General features: G+C 37.6%; 1 protein-coding gene across 1 annotated transcript; it reads left to right on the plus strand.

The window, feature by feature from the left end:
* Nucleotides 1–1,656: 1,656 nt before the first annotated feature.
* On the plus strand, nt 1,657–14,457 carry ppp2r2ab (protein phosphatase 2, regulatory subunit B, alpha b). The gene is made up of 10 exons (XM_032570320.1): nt 1,657–1,959; nt 4,749–4,817; nt 6,273–6,370; nt 6,465–6,630; nt 7,269–7,381; nt 7,493–7,670; nt 8,781–8,945; nt 10,206–10,375; nt 11,195–11,286; nt 12,522–14,457. The coding sequence occupies exons 1-10, from the start codon at nt 1,953–1,955 to the stop codon at nt 12,799–12,801; spliced, it is 1,338 nt and encodes a 445-aa protein (XP_032426211.1). The 5' UTR covers nt 1,657–1,952; the 3' UTR covers nt 12,802–14,457.
* The last annotated feature ends 722 nt before the right edge of the window (nt 14,458–15,179 follow it).

A 15,179-nucleotide genomic window follows, 5' to 3' on the forward strand; every position in this document is an offset into this window, starting at 1 on the left:
TCACACCAAAGGCAGTAATATGTTGATAGATAGTTAATGTACGTTATGTAAGATAGGTAGATGTATTATCGTCCTCTTCAGCTGGTTGTGACTTGTATATTGCGATTATTGGACCCTAAATGCAGTTTGTACCCCAGTTTGGACAAACTTTGGGCAGTGGCCAAGAGTCTCACCCTGTCTTCAAGGGAGAGTTCACACACCCTGATTTCGGCTTGTATTCGCGATTTTGTTCTTTCGTTCTCTACCCAAAACCCATGACCATAGATGAGAGCAGGAACGTAGATAGACCAGTAGGCCAATAGCCTTGGCTCAACTCTTTCTTTACCATGACGCACCAGTACATCGCCGGACATTCATGAAGAAGACCCAAAGATACTTGAACTCCTCTGCTAGGGACAAGACCTCGTCCTTGACCCAGAAAAGACACTCTATACATTTTTCCAGAGACAACTGTCTAGGATTTGGAGGTGCTGTTCCAATGAAAGCTGAAGATTACAATCTAATGAAGCTAAGAGAACAACATCATCTGCAAAAAGTAGCAACCTGATCCTGATACCTCCAACATGGATCCCCTCAACACTTTAGCTGTACCTAGAAAGTCTGCCAATGAAGGTTATGAACTGAATCAGTGACAAAGGGCAACCTAAATACAACTCTTGACCAGAAATGATAGCAATGCAGACCAAGATCTGACACCGGTTGTAGAAGGACCAAAAGAAGCTTGGTACCCCATAATCCCAAAGTATGACCCACAGCCAGACGTCTTCTCCAAATCCACAGAAACAAAATATGAACTGTCATTGCCCTGACAACTTGTGTTTTTTTGTTTGTTTTGTTTTTTGGGGAGATTTTGGTCTTGTAACTCTCCCATGAAGGCCATATTTGCCCATTTTCTTGATGCTGTTGTGGGTTCTTTTTGATCGCCTTCATAAGACATCAGTTTGTTTTTGGGGTCAGAGTGGACCTCTGGTATTCGGTAGAGGTATTAATACCCACAAATACTTGAGACTCGCTTTAACGGCGTTTATAACTGTTAACACTTACAAACTGAAGACATTAATTCTTCATTAATTCTGCATTAATACATACAGTGGAAACTAAGCTAGCTAGTTAGCTAGTGCTAAGACAGTTTCCCCCGAAGGTAGCGTCTACTGCAGAGGGGTCAAACTCATTTTCATTTTGGGCCTCATCAAGGTCACGAATGTCCTTAAAGGGCCGGTTGCGACAGAATGTAACAATTAAACTACTTGTTAAGAAACTATTAAAATAGTGTTCGATTAGTACTCCTTAAAACACAAATAATTTTAGCATCTTTTCACATTTATGTAATTTGGCCCTATAGAAATGAAAACTAGTTTGATTTGACTTATAAAATAATGTTTAAGCACATAACTGTTATCAGTCTATGTGACTCTCTCAAATCTAGAGGGCCATATAAATAGCTATGGTGGGCCGCATTTGGCCCACGAGCCTTGAGTTTGACACCAGTGGTGTAGCGAGTGTTCCTTTGTATTTGATGATAGATAGATAGATAGATAGATAGATAGATAGATAGATAGATAGATAGATAGATAGATAGATAGATAGAAGGCGCCTTCTTATTTCCTGCGATACATGCGCGCGCATAAGAGCCTTCTGATTCACGTGCGGAAAAACGTCTGGTGAGGGGTGGAGAGGAAGAAGAAGAAGAAGAGAAGAAGAGAAGAAGAAGTGACTTATGGGATGCGAAGTAGCCGGGCGGCTGAGTGGGTGACATCTACAGGAACCAGCTGAAGGAAGAGCGGGAAATAAAGGGTGGTGTAGTAAATTAACTGGTTATACGGTTCATTTGGGGCGCAACGTGCAGGTCTGTGCACACCGCCATCGGATCCTGAGCGGAAGAAAAAGTTCAGATCCCACGGATCAGCGCGTGGGAGTGGGGAGCAGGTTCGAGCTCCGCTGCGTGTCTCGTCATGGCAGGTAAATCAGCCTGGAGCTGGGTTTCACCCCGTCCGGCCGCCGGTCTGCTGCTTGGTTCTGGTTCGCAACGACTCGTTTTATGTTGCGTGGGGGTAACGGAAGATAACCAGCTAGCCAAAGTTAGCAGCGCTAACCCTTAGCTAGCCAGCAGAAACAAGTGTCACCCCACGGACTGGCTGCCTCTGCCGGCTAAAAATGAGCGGCCAGCTGCTGGCAGCAGATGATCGCCGGTAACCGTATCGCTGGGACTATTTTTGCAAGCTAACTGTCGCTTTAGCCGAGCTCTGCTGCAGTTCTTTCCGCTCTAACGGTTCATTGTCAAGAGTTGCGCTCCGGTCCGACCAACCAAAACATGAAACTGGGAGGTTTGCTTTGACTGGAAAATACGTGTTGGTTTCCACGGGATGCCTGGTTGTCCCTAAACACACCCCGGCTGCTGGCTTTGACGAGGCGAGGCGAGTTATGGCGTTAGCGCTGCTGGTGGGAATGTCGGCTACTTTCAGAGAGCCGGATCACTTGACTCGGATCACCCAGAAGAACCGTCTGTTCCTTTCACGACCACTTTAGAAGAGACGCACACGTGTAATTAAAGATATCATACTGTTCTCTAAAATGTGATTCTTGGGAGGGGCTGATGACGTCACGAAAGGCAAAATGAAATGCTTTATTTATCCCAAAGGAAAATTGGGGAAGATATCCAATATTTATCATAGGAGATGCTGTGACTGATCTCCAGTAGCAGTCAGTGTTCCAACCAATCTGAAAAAGCCACTGACTGAACACACGCAATGCTAATCCACGTCGGTTGCTTTTGCTGTTCCCCTTTAAATCTCCAATCAGCTTACATTAGTAAAAACAACAGCGGATAATTTATTACTTATTTTATAGATTCTGAGTTGGATTTAAAGGGCAATATCAATAATTTTTTCTGATTTTTCTTTCTCTCCTTTCATCACATGTCTGTTTTTACTTTCAGCATATTAACCATTAAAATTACACCTTAAAAGTCCGATCTAAGAGTGAAATTATGTTATTTTCAGCTCTCATTTCTTATTGCACTATTGATATCTTATGCAGCTCCAACTGTAAACTTCAGAGATTTAAATAAAATTATGATAATGATGTTGTTTTTCTGCCATTTAGCAGATAAAAATAATTTAGAAAATTGTAACTGACCTAAGAGAAGTTTAGTTTAGCGTGATTTAATGTCTCCTGAATTAAATTAATTGGTATTTTTTTATAGTTGCTTCCATTTCTCAGTATAAATTCTGTGATTAAAACACGTGAAGAAGATTACCGTACCTGTTTGTAATATTTATTCCTGGATATTTGCTCTTATTCTGCAGTGGTACTGAAATCTGTTCATCTGTATACCTGAAAATCACTGATCCATCGTAGCGTCAAGTCCAAACAGGAATCTAATCTAAAAAAAAATACCTTCAGGGCTGTGAATATTTTACATGTAGATATTGCTATCTACAAATATATATATGTAATTTAATGTTTTAAATCTTCCAAACATTTAGTGCTAAAATATATATTTATAAATTGCTTTTGAGCTGTAATATCTAAGCTTCTTGTCAATTTATTTGTGTTTTTTCAGCAGTGGTTGTTTCCTTGTAGGACAGATCTAGATGAGACTGTTTTTCTTTAACTAAATAAAAGGCATTTTACGTTTAACCAGCTGTCATTCAAGCATATAAAGGAATGAAAGTAAAGCGATAACCCATAGTTTTTGGGGTTTTTTTTAATTGCAGGATAATTAAGTGGCTTAAAAAATGTTTATCAACATTATCTGCGAGCTGTTCTTGAGAAATGAAAGAAAACTGAGCCCAGACATGCTCAGGTATGAGATCCTCACAGTGTTATAACCACAATTTCACAACTATGAAGTATTTCACTCTAAAAATATGCACAAATATATATTTCTGGCTTTAAAACAGCAACAACAAATTTCTTTGCCTAAAAATTTAGATTAATCATTAGAAATATAACATGTTATCAATAAAATGTACTCTAATTTTGACCTATAGAATAAACACACACTAAGTTTACCTGTAACTGATGAAAAATGTTTACAGTTTTCTAACTAATTGATCAAAACTTTTGCATTCCTTCCCACTGATAGTTTGTTTATGCGGTTCTGGCCCAAAAACAGAAGCTGGATCCGACATCATCATAAATGGTTCCAGTTCTCACGAGTCCATATTTATTTAATCACAATGGAAGCAAAGTGTCTTCCTCAGCTGTTAAAACGTCATTAGAACGCCATGCAGCAACAGTCTTCAGTCAGAGGCTTGTTCAGAGTAGCTGTGAGACGGACTGCTACTGGAGATCCTTCCTGTAATAAGTGTTAACCGCAGAACTCTGACCAAAGTTGTGTCTGTTGGGTAATCGATGTCTTCAGTTTTTTATGATCTGGTGTTGAAATTAAAAATGAAGAGTTTCTTCTAAGTTTTACTGGGACACACATGAATTGTGTGGATGTTAAATTTGTAAAATATTTAGACTTTTGTATCTTTTTTTAGACAAGTTTTTGTGTTTTAAGGTTCAGTTTGCAGCAGTAGTTAAAGAAGCTTCTGCATCCTGTTTATTTATTGCTTACTTACTGCCACTGATGAAACTTAAGCTTTTTTTAAATTATTTATTGACAAATTTGAAAACATTAGCAAGAAAATTACAAGGTGCAGTTATTTGACTTATTATCAAATGCATTTATTATTTAAATTGGTATTTATTGATGCAATAAACCTGGATAGAAAAGTAACAAGTTTTTTTCCTTCTGAAAGGACCCGGAGGCGACATGCAGTGGTGCTTCTCCCAGGTGAAGGGAGCCATTGATGACGACGTAGCTGAAGGTACGATTTAAAATAATCCTTCGTACGACAACATTTTGCTCCAAATCTAATTGATTCTGCTTGGTTAGCATCTGGATGTCGGAGCTCTTGATCCTTTATGTTGAAATGTTTCCTCCCCAAAGTTTATCTCTTAACCTGAAATCCCTAAACGTTTTTATAACAGGAAACCCTCCCTTATCTCCATTAGGGTTGGACTCGTCACTTACTGGTGCTGTTGGTTTCTAAACGGGGAAAATCCAAACTTTATGGAGTTCAGAGTTTTATGAAAATGACTTAAAATCTGAGCTTCAGAAAACTGGTTTTTGGTATTAAGGGAACTTTAAGGATGCAGCTTTTATTAGGAGACAAATCTGAAATGTTTATTTAACAGGGCTGCAACTAACGGTTATTTTAGTAATCAAATACTTTGACGATTAATCAATTAGTATAATGATTAATCGATACATTGTTGTTGTTTTTAAATTGGCACATTCTTAAGATTTTTCATTTAACCACCTAACCCCTATTAAGTAGTATTGGAAACGCAATAAAAGATGCAAATAATTTCTTTTTTAAGAGGAAAATAAACATTTTATTGCCCAAAACGCAATAACTGCATTTCTTTAGTGAACGCTCGCAGCTAAAAAAATACTTTTACATCAACATGTGAAAAGTTCAGCTCTTTCTACTTAAGTTAGCATTAATACAGTGTAGAGCTAATCTGGTGATTATTTTATTGATAAAAATTGTATTAATATGAGTTTTTTTTTATTTTTTTTACAGTATTTGAACAAGGTGAAGCTAAAACTGCAACTTTAGAAATTCTGGGTAAAACATCTACAAAAAGTTTTTTTAAATCATCTTAAATGAAAAACGTTAATATATTTTGTAGTTTTTCTTTAGTTTTCACGCTGCAGTTAGCGATTAATCGATTACTTAATTAGTTAACGATTAATACGATTAATTGTTTCAGCCCGAATATTTTATTTGACAAATCAGCACAAAATAGTTAAACTCTGACAGGTTTTCTTCGGCGGTTTTAAATTTATCTCCACCCATCGTCCAATCAGCTCTGACCAGCTTCCCACAGCATGATGCAGCCGCCACCATGTTTCATGATATAATACATCGAAGTTTAAGGAGACAACAAGACAAAATGTCTCTGCAAACTTTTATACACCCCGTTCTGGGCCTCCGGCAGCACAAAGGCCCCTCACTACAATCTGGTCGCTCATTGTCTTTCTGCTCCAGTGGACGTTAAAGTGTGTGTGTGTGTGTGTGTGTGTGGGGGTGTGTGTGTTTGTGTGTGTTTGTGTTTCAGTGTGAGGAGTCCAGGATATGAAAGACGGTTTGAGTAACTGGAGCGAAAATGAAACCGATCACGTTCCGTCCGCCCTCCTTCCCACCGACACAGACTGCTACTGCTGCGTTTAGTAACTAAATGTTTCCATTCTGATGTGTCGTTTCTCTGCCCAGCCGACATCATATCAACGGTTGAGTTCAACCACACGGGGGAGCTGCTCGCCACCGGAGACAAGGGCGGCCGCGTCGTCATCTTCCAGCAGGAAGTAGAAGTAAAGCCCTCCTAAATGTTCGGTGTGTTTTGGGTTTTTTTCGTTTGGATTAAATCGCGCTTCGTCTCATAAGTGTCCGTGTTTCTCCTGGCAGAACAAGAACCTGCCCCAGTTCCGGAGCGAGTACAACGTCTACAGCACCTTCCAGAGCCACGAGCCCGAGTTCGACTACCTGAAGAGTTTAGAAATCGAGGAGAAAATCAACAAGATCCGCTGGCTTCCCCAGAAGAACGCCGCTCAGTTCCTGTTGTCCACCAACGGTAAAGCTGCAGATTTTATCACCCAAACATTTCTCCTCTGCATTTTTCCGACCTAAACAAGGAGGAGAGTAAATAATAAACCTTCATTTAGATATGCTAAAACCTGGATTTCTGTTTATTCTCAACTAGAAATTAACAATATATCGGCAAAAACATTGATATCATAATTGATATAATCATTATTTTGAATCTTTTTCTGGTTGTTTTTTTCCTATAGGTGTCGAAACCGTAGCGAAATATATATAATATTGGTGAATATCAGTTATCAGCCATAACAACAAAATGCTAACATCAGATATCAATATCAACACAATCTAAAGACAGAAATATTCAGATAATAGGAAAATTTTCTGTTTGTCTCGATTTTAAATCATATTTACGAGTAAACACGGTGCCGAAGTCCTTTGAATGGATTTTATACCTACATTTATTTTAGAAAATGTTTAAAAATACAAAAATAAAAAGGCTGTAACAACAAAACATGTTTGGAGCAGAATACTAAACGTTTATCCCACGCTGACTGGTTTGAACTTTAATATTTAACCAAATGAAGCTCCAAAAGTTTGAAAGCTTACTTTGACAATGTGTTTGAATTTGAAGTTTGTGAACTTTGAGTCTATTTTTTCTTCCTGTTGCAGATAAAACTATAAAATTGTGGAAAATAAGTGAAAGAGACAAGCGACCAGAAGGCTACAACCTGAAAGAGGAAGATGGCCGATACAGAGATCCCAACACGATCACGGCACTGCGGGTCGGTCAGAACCACACCTTGATGCTGCCGTGATGCATTCAAAGAAAATCAGAGAGTTTTTATTAGTTTTTCTGCACATTTCAGTGTTTAAAAGTCGCTTTCCTGCTGCAGGTCCCGGTATTAATCCCCATGGACCTGATGGTGGAGGCCAGCCCTCGCCGGGTGTTCTCCAACGCTCACACCTACCACATCAACTCCATCTCGGTCAACAGCGACGACGAGACCTACCTGTCTGCGGATGACCTGCGCATCAACCTGTGGAACCTGGAGATCACCGACCGCAGCTTCAGTATCCTCAAACACAACCTGAGAGACTTTATTTACATTTAGGTAACCCGATTTGGGACCAAAATCGCGACATTTGATACATTTTCAGCTGCTGCGTCACTGTGTCAAACGAGCCAAACCAATATAAAAATCTGTTCCACCCCTCGCCTGTGGTGGCGCTGCACTGAGAAATACTGAAGGAATCGACACAAAGCCTCTGAAGAAGACGCTGATCACAACTTTCTGCTTCATAAAATGTAAACAAAAATGGAGAACTGTCAGATTTTAGCGGTTGAATGATTTAGCTGTTAATATACATAACTGGTTTGGGGTTAGCAGCTAAACCTAGCAACGCTCCTGCAGGCGCCATTACTGTGAGTCAGTGAGTCACGTCCGCAAGAGCTCCTATGCTTTATGAAATATTTCATGCTATTTGATGGTTATGAATATCGCTACGTTCTACAATCAAACGGGTCAGTCATTAGTCCAATTTCTGTCGTTGAAGGGAAATAAGCTGATAAACTGTCAGGACAAACTGACGGCTGCGTCTGTCAGGCAAGTATACACTGTCATTACCACATGCTTTAATTTCATTAGCAACATAAAATCATGACGTAAAAGTGAGATCGCCATATTACTATTATTATTAACAGCTGTATGACGTCCCGACTTTGCGGTTAGCTAGTCAGACCATCATCGAGGAACAGGGAGGCGAGTTTTCGACGGGCCGTGTTTCGTAGTTGACTGTAGCTACAGCTAGATCCTCATTAAATGCACTTTGAAACCATGACAACGGATGTATATCCATTTAGTTATCACCGAAAACAATTTATCGACTTATTTTTGTCGAATCTGGTCGCGTATGCTTAATTGACAGTTCCTGTAAATGTGGTGGACCTATTACTGCGCATGCGCGCGCATGCGTACTCACTGCTAGTATGCTACTCTTGACAGCGAATGCTAATCATACAGAACAGCCGGCTTTCTTTTTTAATTTTATTTATTCGATTGCTAATTTTCACCTCCCAAAACGAACCGCACTTTCTAGACAACCGACCCGGAGTTGAATGAAAGCGGCCGATCAGGGCTGGTGTGTGAATTGTTGGCGCTCCCTGACTGCGCGCTACCTCAGACATCGTTGACATCAAGCCGGCCAACATGGAGGAGCTGACCGAGGTGATAACGGCGGCGGAGTTTCATCCTCACCAGTGCAACACCTTCGTCTACAGCAGCAGCAAAGGGACAATCCGCCTCTGCGACATGCGGGCGTCGGCTCTCTGCGACAAGCACTCCAAGCGTGAGTTGGCTCCACGTTTCTAAGCAGAAAATTATAAAGGAAAACGATGCGAGTAAAATCAAAACGTCATCAATGAAAATAATAATAAAATATCAGATTAGAGTCTTAAGTAGGTAAATTCCCGGACATAAGAATTAGGGACAGGCTGAGATTTTTATTTCTCTTAAATTATAAGAATAAAGTCACGTAAAAGCTGAATAGAGATTTTATGTTGCCAGAAGGGAATCGTATAATTACGTGAAAAAAGTTTTTTTTGTTAGTTTTTAAGATCTGATGTAACCAACTCGATTTTTTTATATGAATAGTTATTTGAGCAATTGTTTAACTTCTGATGTGTTGAAAGATAAAGTATTTCCTCATCTGTAAACCGATACTAAAGTATAATTTCAAAAGATGCTCAGAATTCCTCACTTAAATTTTTTTATTACTTTCCATGTAAGAGTTATAAGGTTACAACTTAGTTCTCCTAATTTTACGACATTATTCTTGTATTTTGACTTTTTCTCACATTATTCCAACTTTTCGTATCATTCCGACTTTTTTCCCGTATGACTTTCTAATACGTTATTTCCTTATCGCGACTTTTTCTTTTATCAATCCGCGTTTTTTTCTTGTATTATTGTAATTTTCTGATATTTTGTCGCATTACTTTTTTCTCGTATTACTGTGGCTTTTTTTTATTGTACCATTACAACTTTATTATTATATCATGAATTTTTTTCATATTTTATTTAGACTTTTTTCAACTTTATCCTCATAATATTGTGACTTTATCACCATATTGTAAAAAGTTTTTTCTTGTATTATTGCGACTAATTCTTGTAGTTTTATAACTCGTATTATTGACTTTTCTTTGGTATTATTCCAACTTTATTCACGTAATTTAATTTTCATGTAATTTTTCTTTAATATTCTGTCGTACTGGAACATTTTTGTCGAAATACTTTAATTTTTCGATCATTATATGGCTGAAAAATGGCCGACAGTAGCGACACTTGATGATTGAACTCGTCTTCCATGACATCCAAACATCTGAAACTCAAAAAACACATCTGAGTGAGTTAATTTGAGTTGGCACTAGGTTTTAATATTTTTAATGGAGCCAGTTGTTGTTCTGGTCAGCAGCACTGGAACCAACACGGTAACATGAGTTACTCCAGTCCATTCGTGACGGTAATCGTTATTTCCCTCCTGTAATGACGGCCGGATGAAGTGAGGATCCCTCTGGTCACAGCTGGTCTCCTCCTGCTTCTCTTCCAGTGTTTGAGGAGCCAGAAAACCCCAGCAACCGCTCCTTCTTCTCAGAGATCATATCGTCCATCTCAGACGTCAAGTTCAGTCACAACGGACGCTACCTGATGACCAGAGACTATTTATCTGTGAAGATCTGGGACCTGAACATGGAAAACCGGCCGGTGGAGACGTACCAGGTGAGCGCGCTGATGGTTGGATCTCCTTAGACTCTGATTGGCTCAAACTGAATTCTCTGAGACGTTTAGGTATCCAAAAGTGGCCATAAACGTATTTTTACTCGAGGAAAATGAAAAAAATGTGCTGTCCAAGAAATTATGCAAGATTAAAAAAGAAGAAAAAAAAAACTAAGTACTGAGAAACTGATCAAAACATCAAATAATTATATTTAAATTTACTTCATGAGGTGGATCAAAATGTAAAGCTGTATGGAAGCTTTTGTATTTAATATACCAAAATGAAAATAATTTATATAAATAACATAATTGTGTACAACACAGTAACAGGGACATGCTAGGTCATAATTGCAAAATAAAATCAGAAAAAACATTTTCCCAAATCAGTTTCTTTCACTCTAAAATGTATAAAACTTGAATAATAACTAATATTATAATATTAGTTGTTATAATATTATAATAACAAATAATATTTGTCTTTATCTGGTGAATTTCCAGAAATTTTACTCAAGTAAAAGTAGCAGTTATTTATAATAAAATTACTTAAAGTACAGTGTGGTAAAAGTAAATGTTTTTCCAGTTACCCAAGTAAATGTAACTAGTTATTACTCAACTAATGTCAGTCCCACCTTAAAATTAAACGAACAAAAAACACATTTCAAGTCACTCCTTGTAATTTTGCATAGCGGCCACTAGAGGTCAGGATGAACAATTTGTAAGGGACATTTGCGGTAAAAGACAAAACCATTTCAGGTATCAGAGCTGTAGGGAGAAGTGATTCTTCTTCTTCTGCTTCACGGCTGTTTGGTTGAATCGTTTCAGGTTCATGAATATCTGAGGAACAAGCTGTGCTCGCTCTACGAAAACGACTGCATCTTCGACAAGTTCGAGTGCTGCTGGAACGGAAACGACAGGTAGGAGCACAACGCCCGTTATGACGCTCCAAGAATCCGTGACTAATCTGTCGCCGGTCGGGACACCCAGACGAGCTTTTTGTTTTCCCTCTGTGTCATCCGCTCAGACGTTGAGCCGATTTGAATGATTCCTCTGTTTGACGGGTTCAATTATCTCCACTCCCTGGTTAAAAACAGGTTCCAGGATTAATTTACAGAGGTGTACTGTAAGGCCATTGTAGATGGAAAAAAGAGTAGTACATTTCCAGCAAAAAAAAAGTCAGAAATATTGAGAATAATCTTAGAAAATGTTTAGAAAAAACAAGGAAATGTACAAGCTTGAAAAGTTGAAAAATTCCTAGAAAAAAAAGGAACTTTTTGAGATTGACCTAAACAAATTTTATGAAAAAACATGAAATTTCTGACTTAGAAAGGTCGAAAATTCCCCTGGAAAAAATGTGAAATTTTGAGCTTACAAGTTGAAAATCTCATAGAAAGGTAACTCAGCGATTATGAGATTAATCTCAGAACTTTCACAGAAAAAAACATAAAAATTTCTGACCTTAAAAAATCGGACATTTCCTTGAAAAAATATGCTGGATTTTTTTAGATTAATCTTAGAAATGTTGTAGAAAAAGCCAGAACATTTCTGAGCTTTAAAAGTTTAAAATTTGCTCGGAAAAAAAATCTGTAATTTTGAGACTAATCTTTTAAATTTTATAGAAAAAACATGGAAAATTCTGAGTCAAACATCTTTTGAAACTCATTTGCAAATTTTTTTGTACAAATGTTCAGATATTAATTTAAAAAGTTCTGAGTTTTTTTTTGGTGGGATTTTACTCTTATTCAGTTTTTTTGCACATTTGAATTTAAAGAAAAAGATAAATAATGCATCTCACGTATTCAGAAGAATTCAACGTTTAATTTTGCTACATTTTTTATTTTCTATTTTCCTGTTCTATAACTTTTCAGTTTGAAAGTGAGAAGCATTTAATATACAGACAGAAATATTTTGATGTTAGCAAGACGTTCAGTTTAAATTTGATCATTTAGCAAAAAATAAGCAGTTATAAGTCTCATTCTTTATTCTCCAAATCCCTCTGGGAACCTTGCTGGTGCTCTTTGAAATCAACACCATAATGGTTTTTCTTCCACTAAACTTTCTTTCTCCACATACTCGTATAAAAATGTACATTTTTTTCAGTGTTTTCTGTTTGTGTTTTGTTGTCTCTGTCTCGCCCTCCTTCCCGTGGCAGCGTGGTGATGACCGGCTCCTACAACAACTTCTTCCGGATGTTCGAGCGCGGCCAGCGGCGCGACGCCACGCTGGAGGCGTCGCGGGAGAACAGCAAGCCGCTGCAGGTCCTCAAGCCGCGGAAGGTCTGCACGGGCGGCAAACGCAAGAAGGACGAGATCAGCGTGGACAGTTTGGACTTCAACAAGAAAATCCTCCACACCGCCTGGCATCCGCAGGACAACATCATTGCCGTGGCAACCACAAACAACCTCTACATATTCCAGGATAAAGTGAACTAACGGAGATGGAGGCCAGAGGGGGGGGGAGTTTAACCTGCAGGATCATCTGGAAGGAGCTCCGTGACCCCTGCGTGACCTTTTTGTGGACGGGAGTCTCCAGTCGTCCGCTGCCTTGTTAAAGTCGTGCCAATGTTTTTCCTTTCGCCTGCCGACCCGACCTTTACGTCTCATCCCGTCGTTTCTTCAAACTTTGACTAGACTTTTTTTTTATAAACGGTCCCTCTGATTCTTTCTCTGGTAGAATTAAAACAGGTTTTTTTTCTTCTGTCTCTCATGACGTGGTGTTTACATTTCTAAAAGAAATCACATTTTTACTCATTTCCTTCATGATTTTAAAATCACAGGTTGTCCATGTCTGAGCTACGACGGAGAATTAGGATCATAAGAAAAAAAGGAAAATAAAGAATTAAATTACAAGAATAAACTCAAACGAGAACAAAGCTGCAGTAATATATGAATAAAGTCGTAATAATATTTGAATTGTTGTAATGTTACAACCTTATTCTCGTAATACAATATTATTTTGACATTATTTTTGTAATGTAATTCTCGTAGTAGTGCGACTTTAATCTTATCACGACTATTCATACGACTATTTTTGCGTTAATGCAACTTTATTCTCGCGTTATTACAACTTTATTCTCGTGTTAAGACTTTATTCTCGAGTTATTACGACTTTAGTGGTATGACTTTATTCTGGCGTTAATACAACTTTATTCTCGTGTTATTACGACTTTATTCTCTTGTTATTACGACTTTTATTCTCGCGTTAATACGACTTTATTCTTGAGTTATTACGACTTTAGTGGTATGACTTTATTCTGGCGTTAATACAACTTCATTCTCGAGTTATTACGACTAATCTAGTGGTATTATGACTTTATTCTTTTGTTATTACAACTTGTATTATTTTGACTATATTTCTATATTTCAGTTTTTTTTATAATATGAATTTATTCTCGTATTACAACTTTGTTCTCACAAAACTATGACTTTGTTCTTGTATTTTACGAGTTTATTCTAGTCTTATTAAGACTTTATTCTTTATATATTATGACTTTCTTGTTATACGACTATACTCGTGATACTGTGCTATATTCTTGTATTTTTTTTATTTTATATTTTCTTGGCGTGTCCCTAATTCTCCGTCGTACTCTCCCAAACTCCAGAAGTTATTCTTTTATCTCCCTTCAAGATGGCCGTCTTTCTGCATCGGATCCTCTTCCTCTTTTTTTATCTTTATTTTCCTGTGTGCAACAGCAGTCGGGTGATAAAGAAAGGCTTTACAAATATGATATCGTTAATATTATGATTGTCATATTTATGTGAAATGCTGTTGAAAATGTCGCCGGTTGTTTTCCGTCACGCTTTGTGAAACAAAGCTGGACTTTTAGCTTCTTTTTCAGAGATCTTTAAGTTTCACACTGGACTCTTTCTGTGCACCAATCCAGTCCTCTGGAAGTCTGCGTTGTGCGACTGCGATTTAAAAACCGCAAAATTATTTGAGGCACTGAATAACTTATTTTAACCACTGAAAACATTACTGTAATTAGGATTTTTTTTTTCAGGACACGGATTCCTCCAGTAATGTGGAATTATAATTTTACTCTGATGGTGGAAGGAAAAAGAAAAATAAAGGAATTATTTTGCATCGTTTTGGTTGAGTGACTTTGTTTCACCGTCTGTTTTTGTTTAAGTTAAGATGATGTTCAACATTTTATTATAATGATCCAGCTGAAAAGGTGAAAGTTTGATTTATTACACAAAAAGTGATGTATTTCTAGTGGGTTTTTTTTACCTTTCTGTTTGTTGATTATGGCTGAAAAATTCATAAAATTAAACATGACAAAATATCAGTTAAAACAGAACAGATTTAATATGACCTTCAGTTATGAAAATTGGGATAAAACACAGAAAATAAGCTGATTAAGCATTTAGAGCTGTATCCAATGGAAAGGTTTGTGGAAGGAAAACATGTGGTATTCTTTAGTGTGAATTGGCATGTAGAATTGGTGAGGTCTTAAAAAAATTTAGGTTACTTACTGAGATTAAACAGCGTCCTCATGTCGCTGTTGAAGTTGAAGACATTCCTGTTGACACTTTTTCCTTTCACTAAACTTTCTACTTGGCTACAGCGCCTTTAAAATTTACCTTCTGTGGCTTATAAAGCCTAAATATTCCAGATTTTTTTGTATTATAAGGTCAAAATTAAGTTTTACTTTTTAAATTCAATTACTGGAACTTTTTTTATTTTAAATACCTTCTTAGTGTCACAATTTAGTTTCTGATGCATAAAATTCAACTCATAAGAAGTCTGTTTGGGTTTTACTATTTTTATTTTTAACGAGATTGCTCAAAGGCGTCATGGAAAAGTTCTC

This window comes from Xiphophorus hellerii, chromosome 8, assembly GCF_003331165.1.
Source record: "Xiphophorus hellerii strain 12219 chromosome 8, Xiphophorus_hellerii-4.1, whole genome shotgun sequence".
In the NCBI taxonomy this organism is placed as follows: Eukaryota; Metazoa; Chordata; class Actinopteri; order Cyprinodontiformes; family Poeciliidae; genus Xiphophorus; species Xiphophorus hellerii.

Bases quoted from the DNA above. Each gene is read 5' to 3' on its own strand.
- ppp2r2ab (XM_032570320.1), top strand. The intron at 6,371-6,464 runs GTAAAGCCCTCC...TTCTCCTGGCAG, and splicing joins TCTTCCAGCAGGAAGTAGAA to AACAAGAACCTGCCCCAGTT. The intron at 10,376-11,194 runs GTGAGCGCGCTG...GAATCGTTTCAG, and splicing joins GGCCGGTGGAGACGTACCAG to GTTCATGAATATCTGAGGAA.